The sequence below is a fragment of the Apaloderma vittatum genome, unplaced genomic scaffold, assembly GCF_000703405.1.
Source record: "Apaloderma vittatum isolate BGI_N311 unplaced genomic scaffold, ASM70340v1 scaffold538, whole genome shotgun sequence".
In the NCBI taxonomy this organism is placed as follows: Eukaryota; Metazoa; Chordata; class Aves; order Trogoniformes; family Trogonidae; genus Apaloderma; species Apaloderma vittatum.
In genome coordinates, this window is record NW_009728820.1 from 13,249 (window position 1) to 38,054 (window position 24,806).

General features: G+C 46.3%; 1 protein-coding gene across 1 annotated transcript in view; it reads left to right on the forward strand.

Moving 5' to 3' along the window:
* The first annotated feature begins 10,885 nt into the window (after window positions 1-10,885).
* The window catches only part of DENND2A (DENN/MADD domain containing 2A), a 36,007-nt gene continuing 22,086 nt past the window's right edge, over window positions 10,886-24,806 (forward strand). Inside the window, exons 1-7 of the mRNA XM_009874191.1 lie at window positions 10,886-10,956; window positions 12,651-13,856; window positions 14,884-15,011; window positions 18,219-18,340; window positions 20,672-20,869; window positions 22,870-22,963; window positions 24,243-24,293. Coding sequence (XP_009872493.1) covers window positions 10,886-10,956; window positions 12,651-13,856; window positions 14,884-15,011; window positions 18,219-18,340; window positions 20,672-20,869; window positions 22,870-22,963; window positions 24,243-24,293 — 1,870 coding nt within the window. The remainder of the gene's footprint in view (window positions 10,957-12,650; window positions 13,857-14,883; window positions 15,012-18,218; window positions 18,341-20,671; window positions 20,870-22,869; window positions 22,964-24,242; window positions 24,294-24,806) is intronic.

The window sequence follows — 24,806 nt, forward strand, 5'->3', positions numbered from 1 at the left end:
TCTTGTGCAGGGGGAAACCCTTGTGTTTCCCCAGGCCATTGCCTTCGTGACATGTTCCTCCAGCAACGCCCTTCAGTGTTCCTGTGCTTGGGATCACCCTCGGAAGGGAGAGAGTGTTGAACCACGTGTAAGAGTGAAAGGCTGAAGGAGTGATTTTTCCCTAGGATTTGGGGTTTTCGGTTAGGGTGGTTTTTTCCCCCACTTTTATTGGCCGTGAGTGCAATGACCGCTTAACCACATGGACCAGGCTCACTCCCTCCCCCACGCTTCCTTTCCGTGGCAGAGCAGAGGCTCTCAGATTTCCTCCCAGCGCGGGCGGATGGCGGCTCTCAGCTACATTCCTCTTAGTACAAAAGAAAAGGAAAAACTGCTCTCGGCACGGGCAGATGGCCGACTGTTTCCTGGCAGCTCCGCTCCAATGTCCTTTTTTCCTATTGTCCTGACAAACACACGCACACATGCACGCACACACCCGCGGAGAGCAGCTTTCCTCCTGGAAAAATAAATAAATGCAAGCCCTATTTGCCGAGGTTTTTCTTCTTTGGAGCTGTGCGGGTTTCCTCCTCGTGATGGGTAGATCTTTGGCAGCTCACGTCGCTGCCTCCGCTGAGGAAGCTTGAATGAGGGGATGGTGTGCTGCACCGTGGTTAAAAGATTTTGATTAGGAACAAGATCTCCAATAAGCAGATTCTGCATTTGTGATGGCCGAGATACGTGAGAGAGCAAGGGTGAAAGAGGAGGTTGAGCAAGGCAGGGAAAAACAGGGTGTCCAGAATCAAAAAGCAATCTGCAGGTGACTTTTTGCTTGTGCTCAGAAGGGGATGTTTGCTAGAGACAGGCTGTAGCGGCAGGTCATGGACTTGGAACTGGCACAGGAAGGTTTCCTGGAGCATGCAGCTACGAGGGCTCTGCAGATAGTGCCCCAAGGTTGTGGTGATGGACACTTCGGGAAGCTGTGTGCTAGAATCCCTATCAGGATGGGCGAGAGTCAGCATCCTGCAGGGTGAAGGCCACCAAAGGAGAGATTTGCTGAGCTCTGTTTGTCTTCCCCAATCATAACTTACTTTGGAAGAAGTTGAGGTTCTTAATTTTAATGCTCTCATTTCCTTTCTGAACGCGAGACAATTTGTCTTCCTGCCAGGAAACTCGTTGCAGAGTTGCTCCTCAAAGGGACCTCTTTGGGTCCTGTTTTTGCTAGAATAGCAGAGGTTATCTCACCACATTGAAAATGATTTCCAGTGCAGTTCATGAGCTGAACACTGTATTTTAGTGGCAGGTTGTTTCCTATGCTGTCAAATGTTTGGGTTTCTTAAAAGTATAATAATAACCTTGAATTCTTTCCAGTTCTTTTTACGCTAGAAGTGATTTACTGTTGTAGTAGGGCTGGTATATTTGTAATACAGTGTTACTATCAAAGGAGAGAAAGTATCTACACCAATTGCCTACGCCGGTAGAAATGCAGATTTACCAACGTAGTTTTGTCTTTGTTGGAGACTGAAGCCAGTTCCACTGCGTCTGCTCAGAAGCCTGCCTCTTCCTGTGGCTGATAGATGGTTCTGCTGGCAAATGTATGCTTGTATAAATCTAATCCATATATCTTTTGTTTTATTCCATACTGTCTGTAGTCGTCTTGTATGTGGGTAGTTTCATAGCCAAAGAAAACAGATATGAAGCGCCGGCTCCATTGATGTCATCAGCAAGCTCATGTTCACTTCAGTAACACAGGATTCACCACTAATGTCTTCTTCAGCCTTGACTTAAAGTAATTGAATTTTCATTTATTAGGCTGTAAGACATCAGTAAATATTATCCTACTTTGAAAGGGACTGGGCAACCCCACTGTGCGCACAGATGCACTGATGCAAGATCTAAACACAAGGAGATAATCTAGTGTTGCAAGGAACTGTCACAGAAGACTCCTCTACAACTGCCTTCACTTCCCAGCGTCTTGGTTTCTCCATCTGGAATTAAGTTTTTCTTAATTTTGTTCATGACTTCCTTGTAGAAACATGGACTAGCCTGAAACATGTCATTCCACTAAGCATTGTAATTAGACTTCATTTTAGCAGCCAAATTGGGAAATAGCAGATCTCTCTCGTCCTTCCCATGTGGATTTTTTCTTAGTATTTGTTAACCTACCTGCAAGAGCAAAGACTTATCGTGTCGCTAAGCAGTAATACAAGCCATACAAAGAATGACAGTATTTCCCTTCTATACATGCAGGAGTTAATCTGTGCTTATGAGCAGCGAATTAGAAAAACAGTATTGCTGGTTTGTTTGACATGGTCATGTAACATCCCACCGCTAACCCTGGAAATGCTGTGTTTTCCAGCTGAGGGTGTGGTTGCCTGAAGGAAACTGGAGGGATGTCGAATACCCTCTGAGTTGTTGAGCTTTTTTTTTCTGTTTGTTGTGTGTTTAGAGGGAGGAACAAAGGGAAAATAAGACAATGGGACAAGCTTAGTAACAGTGGATACAACGAGCCCCACCTTTGATGGAAGACAATTCACATTGTGAAGACCCTGTTTTCAATTTCTGTCTTCAGGTCGGGGTTTTTTTTTTTTGTTTTGGCCTGCAAGTTTTCCATGCTGAGCATTGCTTCTGGCTGAGTTACTTTTGAAAGCCTTCAGCCAAAATGTTTCAACTGTTTCAAAGAGTGAAGCTGAGGGAGAAAAATGTGCTGTTTCCCTTGTGTTGGAAAGTACATAGAACTTTACATTTGCTAAGACTAATCTTTGAAATAGAAGTGTTACAAGCTGTTTGGATCAGGAATTTGTGCATTGCCACTTCTGTGTCATCTCTACCTTAACTTTTCCAGGGCTCTGTGGGAAGAAAATCACAGCTGGCACATGTTTATCAGAGGTTTTTATTTTTAGTAGCTAAAATCTTCGGTAGTTACCTTGTTCCCAGATGTACTGTCCTTCCAGTTCCCTATGCCAGGCAGGTGACACTGGTGCTATCCCTGTGGAGCTCAACCTACAACCTTCAGCAAATGGGTGGTGGAGGGAGATAATGGACAGGAGGTGACAGTAGTTTCTCAAGGATCCAGCTGCTTTGTGACAGATGGCCTAAGGGAGACCCACAAATATTGCCCACGGCAGGTCCTGCTGGCTCCCCTCTTCTCACTGCTGGTGGTTAGCTTCTTAACAAGCCGAGTCTCGTTGCCAGCCCAGGCCTAACAGTGGTCCTATAATAAACCTCCAACCTGGGCATTATATGTGGATGGATAACTGCAATCTGCTGTTCAGAGCTAAAGACTGGCCACCTAACCAGTGGCACTGGGATGTAGTAGGACCTCCTTGTAAATCTCTGCCCAGAAACTGTGGACTAGACTACCAGGAATTTGTTTCTCCTGTCCCATTGATTATTCCACTGTCACCATAGCAAAAAAGAGGCAGAAACGTCTTAATTTATTAGTATCCAGAAGAGGCAAAGCCTGGACTGGGAAAGAAGGAAAAGATCTCTGGTCCTTATCAAGATCAATGATTTGGACATAAAGATGCAGTCATTTTGCTTCTAAAGAAATAATTGCTACACCGTGTGTGTGTAGGTATGCAGTGAGGGAGAGGTGTGGGAGCCACTCGTGATACTGGCAGTGAAAATGCATGTATGGATCCAGCGTCTTCCAAGTGTAGGTGCAGACCATCTGCGTAGGGCAAGCGTTGTCTCAGCTAAGCTCTGTGGACGTGCAGAAGCTGTGTCCAGGAGTTGGGGATGTTGGGTAGCCAGGGGAGAGCTGTAGTGGGTCTAAAACCTTGGGATATGTGTAGACCCTCTCAAGCTCTGCCCTGTAAGCGTGGATGGAAAAGAGGCACCCAAACCAGGTGGCTTTGTTTTGGTGATACTGGGCCTGGAGACAGGTAAATAAAAGGTAAATGGGAGCTGTAGGGAAGCAGTTTTTGAGGTAGTGGATTGAGTGGTAAAGGCTTCCTGAAGCTGCAGTGCAGGTGTGGTGGGGATTCTGTTTTGGCAGGAGGAGGGAGGTACGACAGGGGTGGGTGAGGGAAAATTGAGGCTGGGCTGAGAGCCAGGTAGATCTAGGAGAGCCCTTAGTTTGGGCAGGGAATCTGCAGGGGTTACTTGCTTAATTTGGCAGGTAATGAAGAAGAAATGGCTGGGAACCTCCACACCTGCCCTTTCCAAAGCCTGCCGCTGTGTCAGACAAACCTGGGAGGCAGAGTTTTTGCCAGCTGCAGCAGCTGTGTGTTCCCTGGCCTGGATATCAGACGTGGAGCCATGGGGCTCCTTGTGAAGGCAGCAGCGGTTGCACTTGTAGTGATCTGAAAAAATCAAGCCTTGCTTGTCCCTGGACTAAGAGTCAATTCTAATTTTGCCTGTAGTCTGTGCAACCCAGTTTGCCATTTATATGGTTATATGGTAAGCAACAAATATCCTTGAAGGGAAACAGTGAGGAGAAAGCAGACCATTCAGTGAATCTGTCCCAGCAATATGATTTCATTGCTTCCCTTCCATGTGCTTCAGTGCTCATCAGGTTTTCCGTGGCAGGTGGCTGATGTCACTATCCAAACAGAAAACTTTTTGCCTTCCCTGCTTTTTATTTCTTTGCTCATTTAGCAAGGTGAACTAGCCTTGCTAGCTCAGAAAGGATTTTACAAGTGTTGGGTCTCATATAAAGGAAACAGGAGCAAGGAGGGGAAGGAAAAAGTAGGCACATCCTTAGTTAATGGCAACCAGTAGATCTGATCAGGCATGTACTTTACCAAGCACAGGGACAAGACAGTGTTGCTGACAGCCAAGGGAGGAGCAGGGACCCAGGGAGAGGGAGAAGGGCAGTCCCTTTAACTATAGTAATCCTTTAAGTCAGGTTAGTGGCATATAAGCAGGCAGAGATGTTCTGTGGGCTTACAGAGCGAGAGGGTCAGTAGAATGAATTATATCATAATGTTAAAGACATATCATAACACACAACACAGTTTTTCTGCACGCAGGCTGAGCGCCGACACCACGAGTTGCTGCATTCCTTGCATTGCAGTGTTGTTCCTCTGACATGGGGTGCATGCACAAAGAGAGAGGTTGCACTACAACGAGCCCGCTTGGGGTTTTTGAAAATACAGTTTGTTGTGACACATGGGATTCTCCTGACCGGCTTATAAGTCCCGTGGTGTAAGAGATGATAGATCAAAGGGAAAAGTTAGGACAGAGTGGGCCAAGGGGGTTAGGCTGTGTGGGATCTGGCTGTAAAAGTTACTGTAAGAGCATATAGCTTCCCAGTCATTGGTCCTTCATGGATATGTTTATGTAAGATTTTCCTGCCTTTTTTTTTTTTCTTTAATATGTGACTTGGGCCTGACTACAGTTAGGATTCCATTACGAGTGCGATGAAGTGAACGATGGTGCTGTTACTGTCTTCAGTCTCCCTGGCCCACAGAAGACTCACGTGGCCAGGACTGTCAGAGCCTGCAAAGAGGTGACAGCTCGCCTTGCGACAAACTAACTGTGCCCAGCGCAGGGCAGCACAGTACCTGGGGTGGGAAGGCACTTCTGGAGATGTCAAAGTCCAGCCTCTTGCTCAGAGTGGGGTCACAGAGAGCAGCTTGCTCAGGACATTGTCCAGTCAGGTTTTGAGTGTCTCCAAGGGTAGAGCCTCTACAGTCTTTCTGGTGGTCAGTCACCCTCTCAGTAAAAAAGTTTTTTCTCATGTGTAAGCTGAATTGTCCTTTCACTGGATACCACTGAGAAGCCCTGCTCTTGCAGAGGTGGCCCATCCTCCCAGACTTGGGGGTACCTTCACCCCTAGGGCTGACTGGGAGAGGAAAGAAGTGGGCTTGATGGAAGTCCTCTGAGGAAAAACTGTTACTGCTATCAGCTAGGGAAGGTTCATGGCACATGTTGTGGAGCTTTTGGTCAAACACCCTCACATCAAGTTTCAGAAAAACCTTGCCTTGCCCCTGGGTTGGCGTTGGGTGCCTGGAGTCAGTAACTCCCCCGCTGCAAGCATCGTGTTTCACGAAGGGAGCGTGCGCTTAGGTCCTGTTGCTCTTCTCAGCTCTAGCCCCGTCTCTGCTCGGCTGGTGCCTTCCCGGCTCTGTGGGGACATGCCCCCTGAGGTCACGCTGCTGCCGGGGACTTTGGGAAGGCAGGGGAGCTTGCACCCAGGCTCAGGGATGGTGCCTGGTGCTGGGCCTGTGTACAGGGGCCTCTGTGCACGTGTACTTGTGCACAAGCACGCGTCCTCATGCCTGCTTCTTCCCCCAAAGGGAAGCGGGCTCCAAACAGAGCGAGGGCTTGGGGAGGGAGCCTCGAAGGCCTTAACTGTTGACTTCCCCTTACTCACAATTTTCCTGTTAGTGTTTTGTCTTCTTGGCATCCTTCCTGTTCTTTATGTATGTATGGTTTATATTGTTGTCTCGTCTTTGCTGCCTGTATGTTACATCCTTTGTTCTGTAAAGCACTGGATCAGAGAGGTGTTATTTTGGCTGACTACTCAGTTACTCCTGAAAGTAACTGGAGAAACCATTTATGTGAGCACCAAAGAGAAGAAATGCAGCATATCTTTTTTTTTCCCCTTCCTTCTGGGAGGACAGTTTGACCAGCTGCGGGTCACTCCTGGTGCTGTGAAACCTTACTGTTTATATGCACCAGTGGTGTGGCTAATATCCAGTTACAGACTTGGATCCAAATTTTGTGTGAGGTGCAGAGTAAATAGAGCAAAAATAATCTTGAGACATGGCCTCCAGCATGTGGCAATGGTAATACCCATACCCAAACCACAAGACCCTCTGAGGTATGCTTGGTTTATTCTCCACAAGCAAAATAGAGAAGAAGGGAGGCTTGCTGCCATCACTGCCTGACCTTATTGGAGGCAAGACTCCCATGTGTGCAACCACGCGTACGACCCATGTACGTGTCCCATGTACGTGCCTGCTGATGTAGGCTACATGGGATTTGGTGCTCCTCTGGCTTTTCGTCATCATCTGGTGGCTGCGCCAAGCATGGTGGGCAAAGCTGGTTTCTTCCTCTTCCTGAAGTTTAGGTTGTGTTCCTCTGGAAGACTTCTCTGTCCTTCAGGGGTGGGAACGTGGCTGCTCTCAGCGCCTCTTTTTTATTCACCGGTTGCTTTGGAAGCATCGCGTAGTATATCGAGTGCCCTGAACCAGATGTACATACTCCAAAAGCAATTTAATCGGAAGTGGGGAAGAGGGCATTGGGGAAAGGGGGGCGGGTGGAAAACTTAAATTAGAAAAAAGCCAAACAGCTATTGCTGGAGACAGATGATTACAGCTCATTTCAAGGCTGTTTCCTGCATGCCAATGATAGATCAGTAAACAAACGCCTCTTTGCGAACACAAAGCAGGCAGGAACTGTATTTGGAAGAGAGAGGTCGGGGTAGGTCTCGCTTCGCTTGGTAGCAGGAAGCTCCTATCACATGGCCCTGGGAATTGTGAGGCCGGGTGCGTGTGGGAGATACGGCAAGAGGCTTCTGCTGGGAGACTTCACATCCTGCCCAGGGTCTGGCCAACAGGTTTGAGAGCTCTTTCCCCTCCCTCTTTCCTCCCACCTCCTCCCCTGTCCTTCCTTTCTCGGTTTAATTTTGAAACGATATCAGATGACTGCTTTGTTCCCCCAACAATGGCAGGGATTACCGAACAAACTGCAGCGGTAAGGCTCTCCAAATGGGGCTCAGCATCTTCTCTCCCCTTTTATGGCCTTGTTGCTCCAGGATGTATGTGCCAGAATCGGTGGCCCTGGGCCTGAGTTGCCACAGGGCTGTGCCTCCCATTGCTGGTAGAAAATTCTGGTGAGGGTTTTAGAGAAAGCAGTGACTCCTCAAAAAGTACCAAGTTGTTTACAAACTGAACTCAGCCCTGCTTGTTTCTCCTAGGCAGTTTGTAGGGCCCTGGTCATATTTCAGAGGAGGCAGGGAAGCAGAGCAATTCGAACAACACTTTGGAGCCTCTGGCAGGTCTCCTTGCCCCATCCCTACAGGCCTGCTCTGTTGTGCTCTCTCTCCACTTCCCTCCCTCTTTCCCCCCTGTCCACACAGTCTCATCGCCTCCCTTGTACTAGATCACGTGTGTGTTGGACCTGTTCCATGAGCTGCTTTGTCTGAAATTCTCAGTGAGCTATAGCTGGTCATAGAGGTGCTCCAAAGAGAGCCCAAGCCGGCACACAGAGTAGTGTGTGGTTGATCTTAGCAAAAATGTGGAAAGACAGGAGGAGGGGAAGTTCCCCTTGCCCTTTTCAGTGAAGTGTTGTGTTAATTCTGGGTGGCTGGTAAAGCCAAACCTTGGTAGAGAATATTTACCTTTTGTTTTCCTACTGGAGGCAAATTTCCATCCCAGCTTCCTCTTGTCAGGTGTTGGCAGTGCCTGTAGGTAAGACCTGCAAGTTGTTTCTGGTGACCTTATTAACGCAAGATAGGATCTCATCACCTTTGAAATTAATCTGAATTTGGGATTGGCCCCACCAAATTATCTGACAGTTGGGCTAGTTGGGAGGTAATGTGTTATTTCTGCTATTTTATTCCAGAGGAATAATTTTCAGTAATAATAATTTTTCAGTAATAATTTTCAATAATATTCCACTGTGTTTGGATATTCACTCTTTTGGACAGGACCAGCTAATGTGCTGCAGTGACCCCCTAGGTGATGCTGAGGACACCCTGTACACCCTGCTGCTAAAGGGTGAAGACACAGCACTTGGTGAACCTCCTAGGGATGACTTACCCCCTAAGCCATGTGTGTTGTCCGTGGGTGTGTTGATAGGTACCTGGTTGTTTTCACGTTGCAGCATCTGGTGTGTTGCTACTCTGGAAGCTCCTGGCCCGCTCTTTAATCTGCGTACTTTGAGTGCATTGCTTTGGCTATTCCTGTCACTCGTGGTGTTGGTGGTCCTTCTGGCCTTGGCTCCAAGCTGTGCTGATCGCAGCAGTGCTCCTTTCATGGGATGCTCTTTTGCAGCAGTCGGCAACTGCTTTGTGCCTTGCTTCTCCTCACCAAGGGTGATGGGGTCTGCCCCATCCACTATGAATGAAGAAACGAGTACACCTGTTATTCCCAGTTATCTTCTTTTTGGCCTGTCCCACTGGAGGGACGTGGGGTACGTGACTGTGCTGAGCACTAGCACACATTTGCTCATACCCAGGTGTTCGTGTTCAAGGCAGCGTTTGTTAGGGAGCTGTTGCAAAAGACTGAGCAATGGAGTTCCCTGATGGGGAAGCTGTGTGACCTTATCAAGGCAGAGGAGCTCATACCAAGCGAGCATTCGGTGTGGCAGCAAGGCCGCCCGGGCTGTGTATACACCACACCACCTCCTGTTGTTACATTTTTTACTGCTAAAGGTGGTGCCGAGGAACAACGGCCGCTGACCCTTCTGTGTGAGGCACTCAATGAGTGAGGAGTGAAGAGACCAACCCCGCTCTGGGGCTGTAGTAAGCCAAGTGCAGAGCAGCCTCTATTGCAGCTTTGTTGGAATATGCTTTGGCTGCCTGGGTGAGTCACTCTTTGGCCGGGAACGTGAGTGATCGTTGGATTTTCGTTATTCTCAATCCATAACAGTTAATGGATGGATGAATAGATCTTGTTCCTCGGGCTGGTAAATTTTCTTGACAGTGTTGTAAGGTTGCTCTGTGCCTAGAAGTGAAGTGGGTATTTTTTCCAGTTACTAACAAGGAAGAGAAGCCAAGGGGCTTTATTGTCTGGGGAAAGAGAGTCCGCTAAGTGGTTAGCAATGAGCTGCCCCAAGTGTGTACACACTGAGTTGACCCAGAGTTCACTCCTCGCCTCAGGAACGTTGCCAGTGTGGGATGAAGGAAGGGAGAGAAAACTGCGAACAAACAAGACTGATGCTTTTTTTTTCTTTTTCCCCTCTCCCTGTCCAAAAGACTTGAACAGTGGAAGCGAGAGATCCTTTTGTTCTTTACTGTTTCTGGTGTGGTAGGTTTTTTATTTTTTTAATGATGAGAACCCACTAAATTTCCCGAGGCACTTGATCTGGTTGCCAAATGCTAGGCATGGTGGGGCAGCATCTCATAGACTAGCCAAGCGGACAGATTTGAAAAGCTTCAGCTTTTCCAAGTATTGCCTGCAAGATGGTCAGCCTGTTGTCTTTGCAACGCTGCAGAGCAGACAGACCACCCTGAGAAGGGAGGAGAGGTGATGCTGCAGAGCAGTGAGTAATTCTTTTTTGTTTAACGAGTATTGTGAGGCAATAAAAAGAGGACAGAGTCTGTTGCATTTGGCTTTGTAGAAGCAGTACTCAGAAGAAAGAGAGTGATAGTCACTACGTGAATGCTGGAAATCATGAGGCAAACAGAATCATTCATTCTTGTGACTGGTTCAGCTTACCTCTACGAGGAGTTGTCCTCTGAAATCAGATCAGTAGCAGCCTAATGTGGCCCACCAGGGAGACAGAAACCAGTGGCTACAGTGCAGCGTCTCTTCAGCCTAAAATGTTTTCTGTCCCAAGCTGGGGATGTTGTGACAATGTTGCGTACACCAGACCACTTCAGTCATGTGGCCTTAACACAGGTTGTTTTCAGATTGGTTTTGGTTTAGTCTTCTGCGAGGGAAGACAGTGTAAATCCGCTGAGATTTTGGCAACAAAAAAGCCTTCATAAAACTTGCTCCATGCTGAAGTCATGGTACAGCAGTTGATGCTGAGTCAAAGATAATTTTTACTCTCAAATCCTGCCTACTCCTCCCTGGACTTCTGAGGAGTGATGCTATCACTCCTCTTCCAGTTTCACACAGCAGGAAACTGAGACTATCCTCAGAGAGCTGCCAGGTCTTGCTTCTGCTCTTCACCCAGATTTCAAAGAGAAATTGTGTGTGTGTGGAGAAGGAAGAGAAGGATGCTGAGCACAGAGCAACACCTCTTCCTTGTATCTCTGTGCAGGTGACCCGCTGTCCTGCTGTGTGCTGACATGATGACAGCTAGCAAGGTGGCCGATGTGAGCAGCAAGTCTGAAAGCAGTGTCTACAAGTCTGATGAGAGGTGAGAGCTTTCCGTATTTCACTGCCAGGGTTGTTGGCTTGGGTTTATTATCCTCAATAATAAGAAAGAAAACCAATGAAAGGAAGCATTCTCTGCTCTGCACTGCCCCTCGCTCCTCACTCATTAAAACACAGCCGTGTAGATCTTGGGTGGTTTCATTGCCTTCTCAGGACTGTGACACTGTGCATTTTAGCATCCGGTCAGACTGATAATGTCCTAGACTCACAGTTCTAGAAGAGGTCTGCCCCAAGGCAAGATTGTTTGTACTGATGATATTCGTGTCGATGTTTGCCCACCCCCCGCGCTTGAAATCTTCAGCACTGGAGACTCCACAGACTGTTCAGACAAGTCCTACTGCTCCCACCCATTGCACGTTTTTCCCGGTATCCAGACTTGGTTTCTGCTGTGCAGTCCAGCCACTGTGATGCCCTACTCCTTGGGAAAGGTGTTCACAGTGCCAGCTCTTAACTGAAGCATGATGTTGTAACCAGGACAGCCAGGAGTTAAATATCTGTGAGACTAGAGAAGCACAGTATCTGTCTCAGATCCCATTTCTGCTCAGAAACTCATCCCAGACTCAACTTCTGCTACAACTGAATCTGAAGTGGCCGCCAGCGTTACTTAACTCCAGGACAAAGCTCAAGGCCTACCAGCACACAGGGTATCCACATGGATGCTCTTACAAGAGCGCTAAGCTCTGAAAGAGACACACTTGATACATTAAAGTTAACAGAGCAATTTCCCAAGTTGAATCTCTGGGTAGGGATTGCGGTTAAATGGGAGTTGTGATGCAGGTTTGCATCCCAGTATCTACCTTGTGTTGTCCTGATGCTCCTTCCCAAGCCCAGGCAAACCCCAAAGGCATGTGTAAGTGCTTTGGTTCAGAAATATTTTGTTTTGGAAAAACTGCCTGTTCATCTTGAACTTTATGATGCTAATAAACTATCACATATTGATACCGTGATATCACACACTTGGAAGTCCCTAGACTAAATGTGTTAGGGCTTCTTGATGCTGTTTGGATGCGGACAGTGAATACATTTAATCCTTTGCTCTGAGAATGTTGAATCTGGTGTCTGGGTGTTATGTCACATGCCTTAGATTGAGGGAGTGTGCCTGGAGGCATGGGAGCTCAAGCCCACATGTGGCATGGGATGATAGGGCCATAGACATGGAATAATAAAAGTGCAGACTTTGTGCATTAATAGGCATTTGGGGAACACTTAGACGAACCGAGAGAGATCCTTTCAGCAGGCACTAGAGGACTGCCAGCTGTATCATGTTTTCTTCTCTGATGAACAGCAGCAGTTTTGCTGCTATTGGCAAATGGTCCATTTTGCATTTATTTGTCGTGGACCTACTTAACGCCCAGATGACATCCAAAACTATTGCACTTCTGAATGCACACACACAAAAAAGCTGTTGACCATCTCCTTGGCATCAGCATGTCTGATGTACAAAAAAATACCTCTCACATGCCATCTACTTCTGCCAGAGAAAAACTTTATTTCAAACTGTGTCTTAGTCCTAACAAGAGGAGAGCAATGTGTTCTGGCTAGAAGGACCTTTCCCTAAGTGTCCTCCTCCATAAGCTCATCTCTTAAGTGCTTGGTTTGAGCATCCTCTGCTCTTGCCAGCTTTACAGATGAGCAATGGCACTGAATGTTTCTTCTGGTTTTGTCTTTGGTATGTAGGATCAAGCTTGCAGATCAAAAAAATACTGCAGCTGTGAAGGAAAGACCTTTGTGTGGATTTTTGAGTGAGAGATGTTCTGAAGGTACCTCTGTCACCCTGGGTTTAACGCCTGAAGCTGAACCAGTTTCTTTTGCGGTGAAGAACCCACTGGGAGCCTTGGAGAACTTGATGCTGGATCCAAGGCTAGACTGCTTTCAGCAGAACATGCTTAGTCCCAAAATGATCATCAGTGACCCATCTGTGGATCTGAATGTTAAAGAAAACAGTAAAATCATCAGGAGACAGATAGGAAGCACTCAGAATATGCGATCACCTGGAAAAATTGGCTTGAGGAATAAGTCCTTCAGCATCAAGGACAAAATTTCAGAATGGGAAGGGAAAAAGGAAACGCAGTCTGCTCCTCGCAGAGAGGACGAGCAGGGAGTTAAAGAGGAGCATAAGGTGCCCTGTGTAACTGAGAAGACCAGCGGGGAAGCACTGGTAACTCGGAAAGTGGAGACCAAGAGGCTTATGCATTGGCAACTGGAGTGCAAAGGGGCAGGCAAAGAGAGTGAGCAGAAAGCAGGAACTCAGAAAGGCACAGGGCAGGGAGCAGAGCGAAAGGGGGAAGTGCAGAAGGATGAGGAAGTGGAGTCCGGCCCTGGAAAATGCAAGGAGGTGAAAGGTGGGAAGTGGGATGTCCAGAAGGAGAATCTTTCAGTGCTTAGTCAGGTCAAGAAGCTAGAGCAGGCTTTGAAAGACGGCTCTGCAGAGCTGCAGCCACAGTTGCCTGGTACTTACTATTCCCCACAGTGCTTGCAGGAGAAGGCAGCACAAGGACATACTGCTTCCGAGGGCCATGAGAGCATATGTGGGGCTGAGCTCAGCAAAAGGCTTCTTGGCTTGGACTCTGAAATCAGTGAGCCAATTTTTGGGACTCTAGAAGAGGTAAGAACTTCTCATGTGAAATCTAAGGACTGCACAGTGGAGAACGTGTACACAGAGCCAGGGGTGCCGGAGAAGAAACCCTTCATCAACCCACTGCCGAAGCCCCGACGGACTTTCAAACATGAAGGGGAAGAGGACTGGGTGCCAGCAGCTAGGAATAAAAGAAACTTACCGCCCCTGCCATCCATTCCTCCTCCTCCTCTCCCCTCCTCTCCTCCCCCATCAGCTGTCAGCAGGAGGCTCTGGAGCGGCAAGCACAAGAACAACGCCGACCACAGGTATTTGGGCCATGTTTCACAAAGGTGTTGGCTTTGATGGTGGAGTCCTGCCTTCTCATATCTCCCTGTGAGAGACTCATAATCACTGAAGAACCTTGCTGGCCATAACTAGCACTCAGATCCCTGTCTGAGAATGTATGTGTGGCCAGCACAACTGCAAAGGGCCAATTCATGACAGATTTGGGCTTCATGGTCACGGTATTATGTGGCTTAACCTTCAGGCCCAAGATTGAGCGGTTTGGCATTCTGTTTTGGGGTTTTTTTAGCAGAAAATCTGTTTAATTACAAAATGACTACAGCTGGTCTGGAACAGGGTCTGGAATGATAATTTCTAGGCTCTACTACAACTTATTTACTGCTTGTAGTAAACCTATTCCTCCAACTGAATCTGATGTGTATATATTTTTCTGGAGTGCTTTCTTGCCTTTTCTCCCCTCCTACATGATTGTCACATGTTTTTGGCTGAGGAGTGTAAAATAAACAGCTGTTTCTAATGCCCTCTGCATAAACTGTCACCTAAAAACTCCTGGCTTGGGTGCAGGAAGGAAATCAAAACTTTCAAGGTTTGTTAGTGGAGGACACTTGATTGTTTTTACTCTTTCTTACCATCCTGCATGTGCATATTGTTTTCCTGTACTGCTCAAAGAGAGCTGATTTTGGGGCCTCCCTATTCCTTCCGCGAGTGGGGTCTGTGCTGTAAATGAGACCTCTTGTGGCCTCAAGTTCTGTGCAGCATTTGCAGGATGTGCCACGTAACGCTTGCATCTTCACAGTGTGCTATTGCCGTGACAACCCATGTTATCTACCCAAAATGCCTTTAGTTGCTTGGCTGATAAAAATAACTCATCTCAGTGTTATTCCTCATGCTTTATACGGGATGAGGCTGCGAAACGTTCTCTTCTTAGTAATTCATTTTGTCAGCTGCGTGGCATGTCGGAGGCGTGAGGTAGCCGTGGTTTGGTTATAAATGCTGGCTAACTGTGTTGCTTTCCTCTTTGCTCCTTCTCTCCTCCTGTGAACGGTGCAGGAAGTCATATGAGTTCGAAGACTTGCTGCAGTCGTCGTCTGAGAACGGGCGGGTGGATTGGTACGCGCAGACCAAGCTGGCCCTCACACGCACTTTATCTGAAGAGAACGTCTATGAAGACATCCTGGGTAGGAGCTTTGGACACTGGGTAGGAGCTGTAGGCACGGAAGGGATTTGAGTGCTAATGCTGAGTAACCAAGAAGACTTGTGGTCAACAGGCACTCACCGGGGTTTGAATATTTTTATTTTCCAAATGCAATCCAAGACACATTTTACACAGATTATTGGCAAGCAATATGAAAAATGGATGGAATATTTCAAAATTCATCAGCTTCAAAGATGATTCTGAGGCATGTGGGCACCAGCTTTTTTTTTGCTGGCATCTCTCCTCTGTCTTCCTTTTGTCCTGAGACTGATTCTCCCAGCTCTGGCTTGTCAATTGTGGTAAGGTGGTCAACACTGAGATAATGTGAACAGTCTGAAAACATAGCCTTGAAGTCAATTCCCTGTTTCAGAAATAGGATTGTATATGGTTCCAGGTACCATTTGAATTAAGAAAGTAGGTCCCACAATCTTTGAAATTGAGTTTTGTTGTCCAACTTTGATGGCAGATCAGTGCCATTTTAAATATTATTTCTTGCAACACTCTCAATTTATGTAGAGTTTTTTAATATTATGATAAATGGCCTTTTATGAAACATAGAATAAAAGCATCCCTCTTGAAAAAGCCTTAATAATTTTTAGTAGCTGTAGGCTGGTGCTGTGTAGAGCTCTTGGCTGAGTTTAGCAGAATAGGCGGAGAAGAGCTGCATCAGCTCTTGCTGTGCAACTGTAATCCTACAGAGGTGGTCTGTGTTGCTCAGCATGGGAGGAACTGTGCTTTCTCAGGAGCAGGGGAGGCATTGTTACTATTTAGGTATGAATAAAAACTAATCGTACTTCATAAGAAAGATCTCTCAAAGGAATTATGTTCCTTTGGGATCGGTAGCAGACAAGGTGATGCCAATCCATCTTTTTTGGCATTTTTGAAGCTGGCAGCCTCATTTGTGGAGCTCAGGGCCTTGTGTTTGCTTTTTTCTTCTCCTTACTTGGGGGGCCAAAGGAACAGGGAGTGCCTGAGCAGCTGCTGGGGGTTTTTTGTGTGTTGAGGTGTGGTGGGAGGTCTTAGAAACTGCTGAGTAGGGGTCACCTCGTCAGCTGGAATAACACAGGTAGCATTACAGGGAACTCAAATACTAGGCAGAAATTCCCCTTGCCTCCAGCTCTTAGTTGCAAAAATTAGAAGAAAACAAACTCTTAGGTAATTGTCAGCTAATGGAGTATGGGGTTTTTTGTGTTATTTTCTTGATACATGTTTAGGCTTTGCCTGGAGTCAGGGATCTTCAGTTGCTTCCTTCAGTCCTGGTGGTGTTACCTTGGAAACTTAGGAAAAGGGGTAGACAGAGCTAACTCAAAAAAAAAGTTACAGTTTTGTTTCTCACGGTATAGTCCACAAACCAAACATCATGTGAAATTGCATCAGTGGAGGGGAGGACCAAGACTTTAGCCACGGGATGCGAGTGCTGACCCACAGATAATCATGTGTGTCCATCAGGGCATGCAAACACACACATACAGCCCATATTCGTATGTGTGACTTGAGAGGGATCGGCTGTTGGTGGCAGAACCGTTCCCGTTCCCAGAAAGTCAGATTCCCTTCGTACACTGTCTTTTTGCCCATTCACCATCGCTTACCTGGAATGTTGGAAATCGTGCTGGGCAGTTGGATCAGAAGTTTTATTTGTCAGAAAGAGAAAAAGTGTTCTCCCTTCTAGACTGAGGCTAATTGCACATGCTGCTGAGCAGTCTGAGGACGGGGTAGGCAACAGAATGTGAGCTTGTTCTTTTTTCTCCAATCTGCCTGGTTATCTGTCAGCTGAAGTATATTTTTCAGTAGTGAAGTGTGCCATTGAAATTAGAAAGTGGAGCCACTTTCAGGGACAGGAGCATGTTTGCTGACAAAATGTTCATGCAGGCTTACTGTGCTGGTGTCACACCTGTTTACCTTCATCTCCTTGGTGAATTCAGATTCACCGCTGTAGTGCTGGGTATCACCAAGCCACAGTGTTGGAAAAGACCTGAGTTTCTGTCCTTGTCTGAAGACTTCAGCTGCACTCCTGCCACAGCAGAGGAGGCAGGTGGGAACATGGCAGTTAGATCCTACAGCCGTTGCCAGTCCCTGCTCCAGAGGCCTGCAGCATCAGTGACCTCCAGTCTTTGCTCTGAGGCAAGCATTACCTGACAGTGAGAGAAAAACAGTTGCTTTTGGTTGGCAAGAAATGATGGCAGTGAACAGAGAAATCTCATAACAAATTGCCTGCCCATGCAGATGCCTGGGCTAAGCCTTTGCCATTGGCTTCTTAAATGCTTGGATGGAGATGTCACAACCTGCTTTTTCAGAGTTTGTTCTTTTTGAACATGCCTGTGTTTGCATTTCCCAGCACTACTGAAGAGTGGGATGTAAGAAGTTCATTATATGTAAATTTGGGGTGTTGAAAACTCAGAGTAGTTGTGTGCCTCATTTCCAGAATCAATGGGGGAAAAAAGGGACACCTTTGTGTGGTCATCCAAGCCTTGTGTTCTTGGGGGGATCCTAGGTAAGAGTGAGCTGAATGTTACTTTGGAGGTGTCCTTTCCCCTCTGCCTCCCTCCAAGGAGAGAGCGTCCTGACTTTCGTCAGGTGAGGTGACTCCTTCCCTCTTTCTAAAATGGGGCATGTCAGATGGAGGCATCTGTGATTGGTAGATGTGTTTGGAAACCTATATTGTGTGACAGACTTCCATGTTCAGGAAGTGGATTAATCTTTCTGGAGAGTCAGCCCAAGAGCAGTGCATTGCTTTAGCCCTAATTAAATGATGACCAGAGATCCCCCGAAACGTGGGGGAGAGAGGACCCTTATGCTAGCCTTCAGCTCACAGTTTTCTTTGGAGACAATTCTAAGCAGAGGACTGGGAAGAAGGAAATATAATTATGGACTGATATGCATAAGAACTTCACAGCAACTCGGGAGACAGGGAAATGAACTTGAGGACTTGCTACATCTTTTCCATCTGTAGTATCTGTGATACATTTCTATAGCTGCATATGTCAGTGTCGGGGTTTGGACAGTATCCAGCAAGCAGCTGGACTTCTAGGGCTATTGAGAGGATGAAGCAATTGTAGGAATGCTTGAGAACAGGTCTTTATTTCTGATGTGGGAGGTGGGAGAAGGCCAGCAGATCCCCAAACACATTTTTATGGCAAGCCTCAAGGACTTTCTGCACTTACAATCTCTTGCTTGTGGCTTCTTGCTGCAGATCCACCATCAAAGGAAAACCCTTATGAGGACATTGAGACCAACAGCCGCTGTTTGGGGAAGAAATGTGTCCTGACTTTCCCAGCATCCCCCATCTCTTCTGTACCTGGGACTCCCACTAAGGTACTTTGTTTCAAGTGGCCACCTCTCCTGCTCCAGGAAGCTTTTGAGTGAAATCCAAGTTCTGTGTGGAAAAAGTGGAATTTTGCCGATTTAACTTTCATGATGTCAGAGTTTTTTCCTCTTTGTCTTTTCCCACTGGTCAGAGTACAGTGTGATAGGAGGGTCTTTATTGCCCTTTGACAAAGTGAAAAACAACATTCTCTTATACAAATGGTTTGTTGGCTTTCACTGTTTCTCACACGAGGGCTAGCTTCCCCTGGTAGTAGCAAAAGACCTTTTGTTAATATAGCACAAGAAAACTCTTCCTGCCCTCAAAGAGGGCATTTAAGTGCTTGGATAATCAAGCCTTGCAGTCACCTTGGCTCAGTGTCAATGGGCAGTACACAGTCTGCCTGTGCTGGTGCCAAGGTGCAGCCCTGTCCCTTAGGATGCCTCTTTTCCTTGCTCTCTCCCTCATAACTCTGGTTTCTGGTAACTAATGAGATGCCAGTCCCCTGGTTAGGGGGCCAGTGCTAAATGGATGTCCCCACCAGCAGCACAACTCACAGCCTGGTGCCATTTTCCTCCTTAGCAGTGAAACTGAAAGAAGAGGAAATATATTGGTCTCTACCTCTTGGCTCTCGGCCTTCTAAGCTGTCTTGGTTGGTTCCGGTTGTCTGCTTAGGTACTCCAAGCCTGGAGCAACAGGTGCAATATGACAGCAGAAGTCAGAGTGGATGGCGGGGTTCTAAACAGTTTTCCTGACCAATGGGTTTTCCCATGCTCTCCAAGTTGCAGCTATTATTAGAGCTGTTACCCAGCCTTTTCAGACGTTTGACATGCAGCATTTATGGACATGTTGCTGTTTCCCAGCTGGCTTAACCAGCAACTGAGGTTTCTGTGGATAATTCAACACTCAGCAGAGAAAATTGTTCTGTGGTTCTCAATCCATTCTCCTTGTTGCTAGTTAGGTCTAGAGCAGCATGGGTCTGTTTGTGAGTGTTGAACTGAAGGTGATTTCCCTCAGAGAGCTTTGCAATCCCCTGTACACACTGATTTCCCACCTGTGCTATCAAAAGGGGTCTGCAGCATCAACCCATAGATATGGTTCCCATCAGGAGACACTTAGAAAAGAGCTGAATGGCACTAACTATGTTACGCTACAGTGCTTTGACATCTAAAAGCTGCGATCTGCAGCAGTTAGAAAAGAAGTGCTGCAGCTCTCTTGGCAGCTAACAGGTTTGCAGCTGCTGTGGAAATCATGCTGGAGAACCTGCCCAGGCTAGCGATTGATGAGAATGGGTCTGGACAGGCTTTCAGTAGTAGCTCATATCACTAGTTAGTGCAGGATGAGATTCTTCAGTGTGAAGGCTCTTCCCAGCCTCATTTTAACAAGTGACTTCTCTGCACGTAAATATTTTTGTGATTTGAGTGTCTTCTGCCAAACCATCTAGAGACACCTGAGCTAACCTGGATGAATGAATTGATCTGGCTGAAAACTACTGAGTGTGTCTGTTGACGGAGATGAACTATTACACTGCCTCAACCATGGTGCTGCTGCAACATGTTCACAATTAGCTTAGATAAATCTCCCCTATACTGCTTAGTGCCGCATAAATAGATCCTCTGGGAGTGCAGATACAGCGCCCACAAAACTGTGACTTAACCTTAACTGCTGGGAACTTCTCTAAGGGAAAACGAGTGAGAGTTCTTGCTGAGCATCTTTCTGGTGAGAAGTGGCTTGCCTTTAACTGGAACAGAGCTTTCTGCTTCTTGATGCTGGTTTTGGTCAGGGACTTTCAGAATTTTACACTGGTACTGGTGTGTCCTCTGTGGTGCTCCCACTGAATTTGCTCACGAGCTTAGGAGAAAACAACATAATTGTCTATCATGGCACTTCTCGTACCCTTTTTGTGATACTTAATTCTGACTACTATCAAAACCAGCCATGTGGACAATGGTTTTGTTTGGTCTCATTACTTCTCTGTTCCTCCTGACAAGCTGCTCCTTATCCCAAATGCTTGTGATTGGCTGATTGGTTAGTCTTGTCTTGTTTACAGTCCCAGCCTCTGGATTACACAAGTCATGGGAGATTTTTTTTTTACACTGGAGCAAGGATTCTTGTTCAACCCCTGGAATGAATATGAGATAGCCCTGGTCTGATCCGGGAGCTGAACGAGTTCCTTGTGTGTGCAGAACTCTGTGAGCGCTCTCAGCATTTGGGCTGTTTTGCCCACTGGATGCTGTAGCTGCCTCTCTGGATTTACTGCCATGAGGATGTCAGCAATGAAAAAAAAAAAAAAAAGGTATGTAAGGTGCTGTGCTCATTCATTCCTTCTCCTCCATTTCCAGTTGCTTTCCAAGCCCATTTTTTTCCGACAAAACTCAGAGCGGCGGAGTTTCAAACTGCCAGACATAAGGAAACTGAGCCGTGATGGGACCGGGTCGCCATCCAAAATCAGCCCTCCCTCAACCCCCAGCAGTCCCGATGACACCTTCTTCTCCTTGGGAGACCCTCAGAATGGCAAGAGGAGAAGGAAAATTCCCAAGGTAAATCTAGGGCTTTCTCCCTTTTGCTTAGCTTCTTCCAGGCAGGAATGTAAATATGAAACAATGTGTTCTTTTGTTTCCAATGTGGCATCCCTGCAATGTAGTTGTCCTGGTGGTTGACTTGTGTTTAACCCCCCTTCTTCCTGAAAGAGAACGCTCACAAACATCTCTGCAAGGTTTTAAGAAGTTATTTTTTCATCTGAGATATGATTGTCAGGAGAGATAAGAAGAGGGGGAAAAAAAAGCATTTTAATTTTTTGATAAAAGTTGAAGCTTGTCAGAGGGGAAAAAAGCAATTAATGTTCTTGCAAAAGCCGTACCTCATCATGTTCCCTTCTTTGCTTGATGGGTAGGATGGCCAGAAGTTGCCTGTGTGTTGTGGTGTGGGTGCCTCATGGCAACCTATTGTTCTTTGCTGGGTCCAATTCACACGTTGGCTGTTTCTAATTCAACATAGAGTGTGATTGTAGGTGAATAACTGACATTCGAATGGCAAAAATAGTTGATCTGTAGTCATGAGCATTTTCTGGAGCAACGTTTCCTCCATGTTTGGATACAGCATGGCTCAGTTACGGTTTTATTTTCTTTCAGATCTAGCAGGAAGTATATTGAGTCCCAATGAGGTTTGACAAGTCTATCTATTGAATGTTTCAAAAACACGGTTATAAAAACACAGTTGGTTGCTTATCCCAGTCTTTACTGAACAAGCAGAGGCTACCAGAGTCTGTGTGGTGATTATTTTTTTTTGAACCCACAGTTTTCGTTTGGGGAAAAAGGGATGTGTTTATCTCCTTTCGTTTCCTGGTTGTGTTTGTGTTTGCGTAACTGATTTTTGAATGCCCTCTCTGTATACCTCAGCTCTTCAGGAATGAGACACAGGCTACAAACATCTAGGGTTTTCTTTCCCAGTGTGCTCCATATCTGTGCCTGTGCTTGAGCTTTATCGGTGTGCTCACACATAGTTTTGTCATTTGCAGGGAAGATATAAGTATATATTCACCAGGCAGTGACACTGAAAGTCTTGGAGAGCAAGCTCAGAGCTGAGGTTTACTGCCTCAGTGGCAAGATCAGCCTGAGACTCAGGCTGTGTGGAGGCCACAATTCCACATCAGAGCATCCTGCCTCTCACTTAAATATTTAGATTCAGCGTTCCCTGACCAAGTGTGCAGTGGACCTGTCTTACCTTGAGCTCTCAGGACATGTGTGCAGGGATCTCAGACTTTCTGGAATAAATCTGAATACTCTGGCCATGTCCTGCTGCTTCTGCCTAGGACTTTGACAAGGAGGCAGCTCTGCTCAAGGAGTCTTGGGGAAGCCTGGCATAGCCCTGCTGCAACTCTGCTCCCCTTCAGGAATGCATAGAGAGACCAGAGCCCAGCTATGCCCAGCACTGAAACGTCATCTACCCTGGTCAGTTGGGAGGCCAAAAGTTAAAGGACTTGCAAAGCAAACTTCTAGGATCATGGGCTCCCACCCACCTCAGTTTCTTCAGCATTCCTTGTATGACGTTTCCCACATGCTTGGTATGAAGGTTTTTCCAGCACATCCCAGAGCAGACGTCACAGACGTAACGACATTAAAGTTTGCTGTCCTCCTCCAACCAGTTTTCTGCTTCCAGACCTGCACACCAGGGCAGGTTCCCAAAGCGCCCTCTGGTGGAGCACATGGGGGCCATGGTATGGAGAGCCCCGCGTGGGCACCGTCAAGCTCATATGGCCAGCCAGCGTGGAATTGCATTAAGGCCTGGCCTTTCATCAGGGCTTGTTGCCTTGGGCTCCTGCCATGTCAACATGACTGTGCTACTTCTGTACTAGCAGGAGCGTGGCTGCTGGCAGCGCAGGTGCAGGTTGCCACGCAAGGTAGATGCTGGTAACTGTCAATTCTGGGGCATCAGTGAAGAGTTTCAATAGGACCAGGGTTGGGAGACAGAGCACTTCGCATGAAATTCTTTGTTTTGTGGTGAGGGGGGAAATAACGTTGTTTGTGTGTTTACTGAGCAGCTTGTGTTGAAAATCAATGCCATTTATGAGGCACGAAGGGGAAAGAAACGTGTCAAGAGACTGTCGCAGTCTACGGAGAGCAATTCGGGGAAAGGTAAAGGAACTTTGAAGCATCATATGTCTAAGACTTATTGAGGACTTGTCTTAGAGTTTAGCCTAACTTAGTGATTTGTGTGGTGTTTTCTAGTGCTTGTTCCAGTCTGGGGTGAAAATGAGTTGGAGCTTCCACTCTCTCGTTTGGGAAGATAAAGGCTGTTCCTCTGTCCAAAAGACTTGCATTAAAATGGAACTTTTTTTTTTGTTTTCTTGCTTCATTTTCATTCCATGGCTTTACATGATAATCTTATAGGTCACACCAAAAATGTCCCCCCCTTTTTGATGTTTATTTCTGGAACAGGCTGGAAGCTTTGGAGAGAAATGTTTGTCCAAAGAGACTGATCTGTTGAGATCAAAATATTTTGCGGGAATGTGTCACTTTAGTTAACTGTCCAATGGCAGATAGTAGATTTTGAAACAGTCCTGATTCCTTCAGCATCCCAGTAAGCAAGTAGCCTCAGCTGGGAATCAGGATTTCCAGACTTTACTGTAGGACCATTTCCATCATAGCAAAATTGAGATTTCGAGCCTCATACTGTCAGTTAACAACTTGCCAGAAATATTCAGGTACTTCAAAACCATTACTTTTAAACATCTCATCTCTCTAAAACGTAAATTGTGTTCTTCCAACACAATGTCTTTTTCCAAAACACTCTAATTTTCAGGAAAAGGTGGCCACCAGCTCTATTTGTTTACCACAATTACTTGTAACAGTTTATTTTATATATGATATGCACCCACAGTGTGGATGAGTATGTTTATATGAACCTTCAGGGGAAGCATCTCAGACTTCTCTCTGCATCATGTTTATACCCCTCTCTGAAACAGCTAAGGCGTCATTGACAGAACCGGCCTTTTGGACCATATAGACCTTAAGTCTGATTCAGTCTGACAACTGTTTTGTTTATTTGTTTGCTTTTATCCCTTGTCCTATAAACTACTGCATATTATCAATATTTTACCTTGGTGTTGTGCTTACACAGACCTGGATAAAATACCCCTCTAGCATTTCGTTCTTTATGCAACTCTTTAGGCCATGCAAAATCAGTTTTGTTGTTTATGGGTTTTTTTATTATTCCCTGAATCAATGAGAACATACTAAGTTTGGTAAGCTGCATGTCTGTGGGTATGTGCACCCTTGAGAAGAGCAAGGCCCTTGGGTTCTGTGCTCTCTTCCCCTTGAAGTTGTTAGGCCTGGCTTTCACATGCCAGTGATAAGAAATACACAGTTATAAATAGGCTTGGCTTAATTAATCTTCCTCTTTCTCTTTTCCTAGTTACAGATGAAAACAGTGAATCAGACAGTGATACTGAAGAGAAGCTGAAAGGTGAGGCAAATGTGTGAAGACAGCAAATGGCTTCTGATAAACTTTGCTCTCAGATCCTGGGTCAAGCTCTCTCCTCTGTGTTCTGCTTTTGGAGAAGGAGCTTGTTTCCATTCAGAACACAGATCTCAGTACTGCAGAAGAAAACCCATGGGCAGAGGACTGTAGGAGTCCAACCAAACATCTGTTACAATTCCTATCAAAGCTGTTTGCACTGACTTTCCTAGGACTTGGACGTTGTAGAAATGAAGTGAGGTCTTTCTAAGTTACACAGTGACAGGTGTGTGACTGGGCTGACAAAAGCAGTATTACATGGGACAGAGCGTTCAAAAACCCCACTACATGTTTACTAAGGGAGAAACACCACCAGCCAGACTGGCTAGCTAGGAAAACAAAATTGCACTATATGATTTATTTCTAGTTAGACTCTTCTACGCTGGCTGAGTTGAGATAAAGAGCTGCATTGCTTGCTTCACTCTGGTAGAACTCTGTGGCATACTGGTCTCAGTAATACTC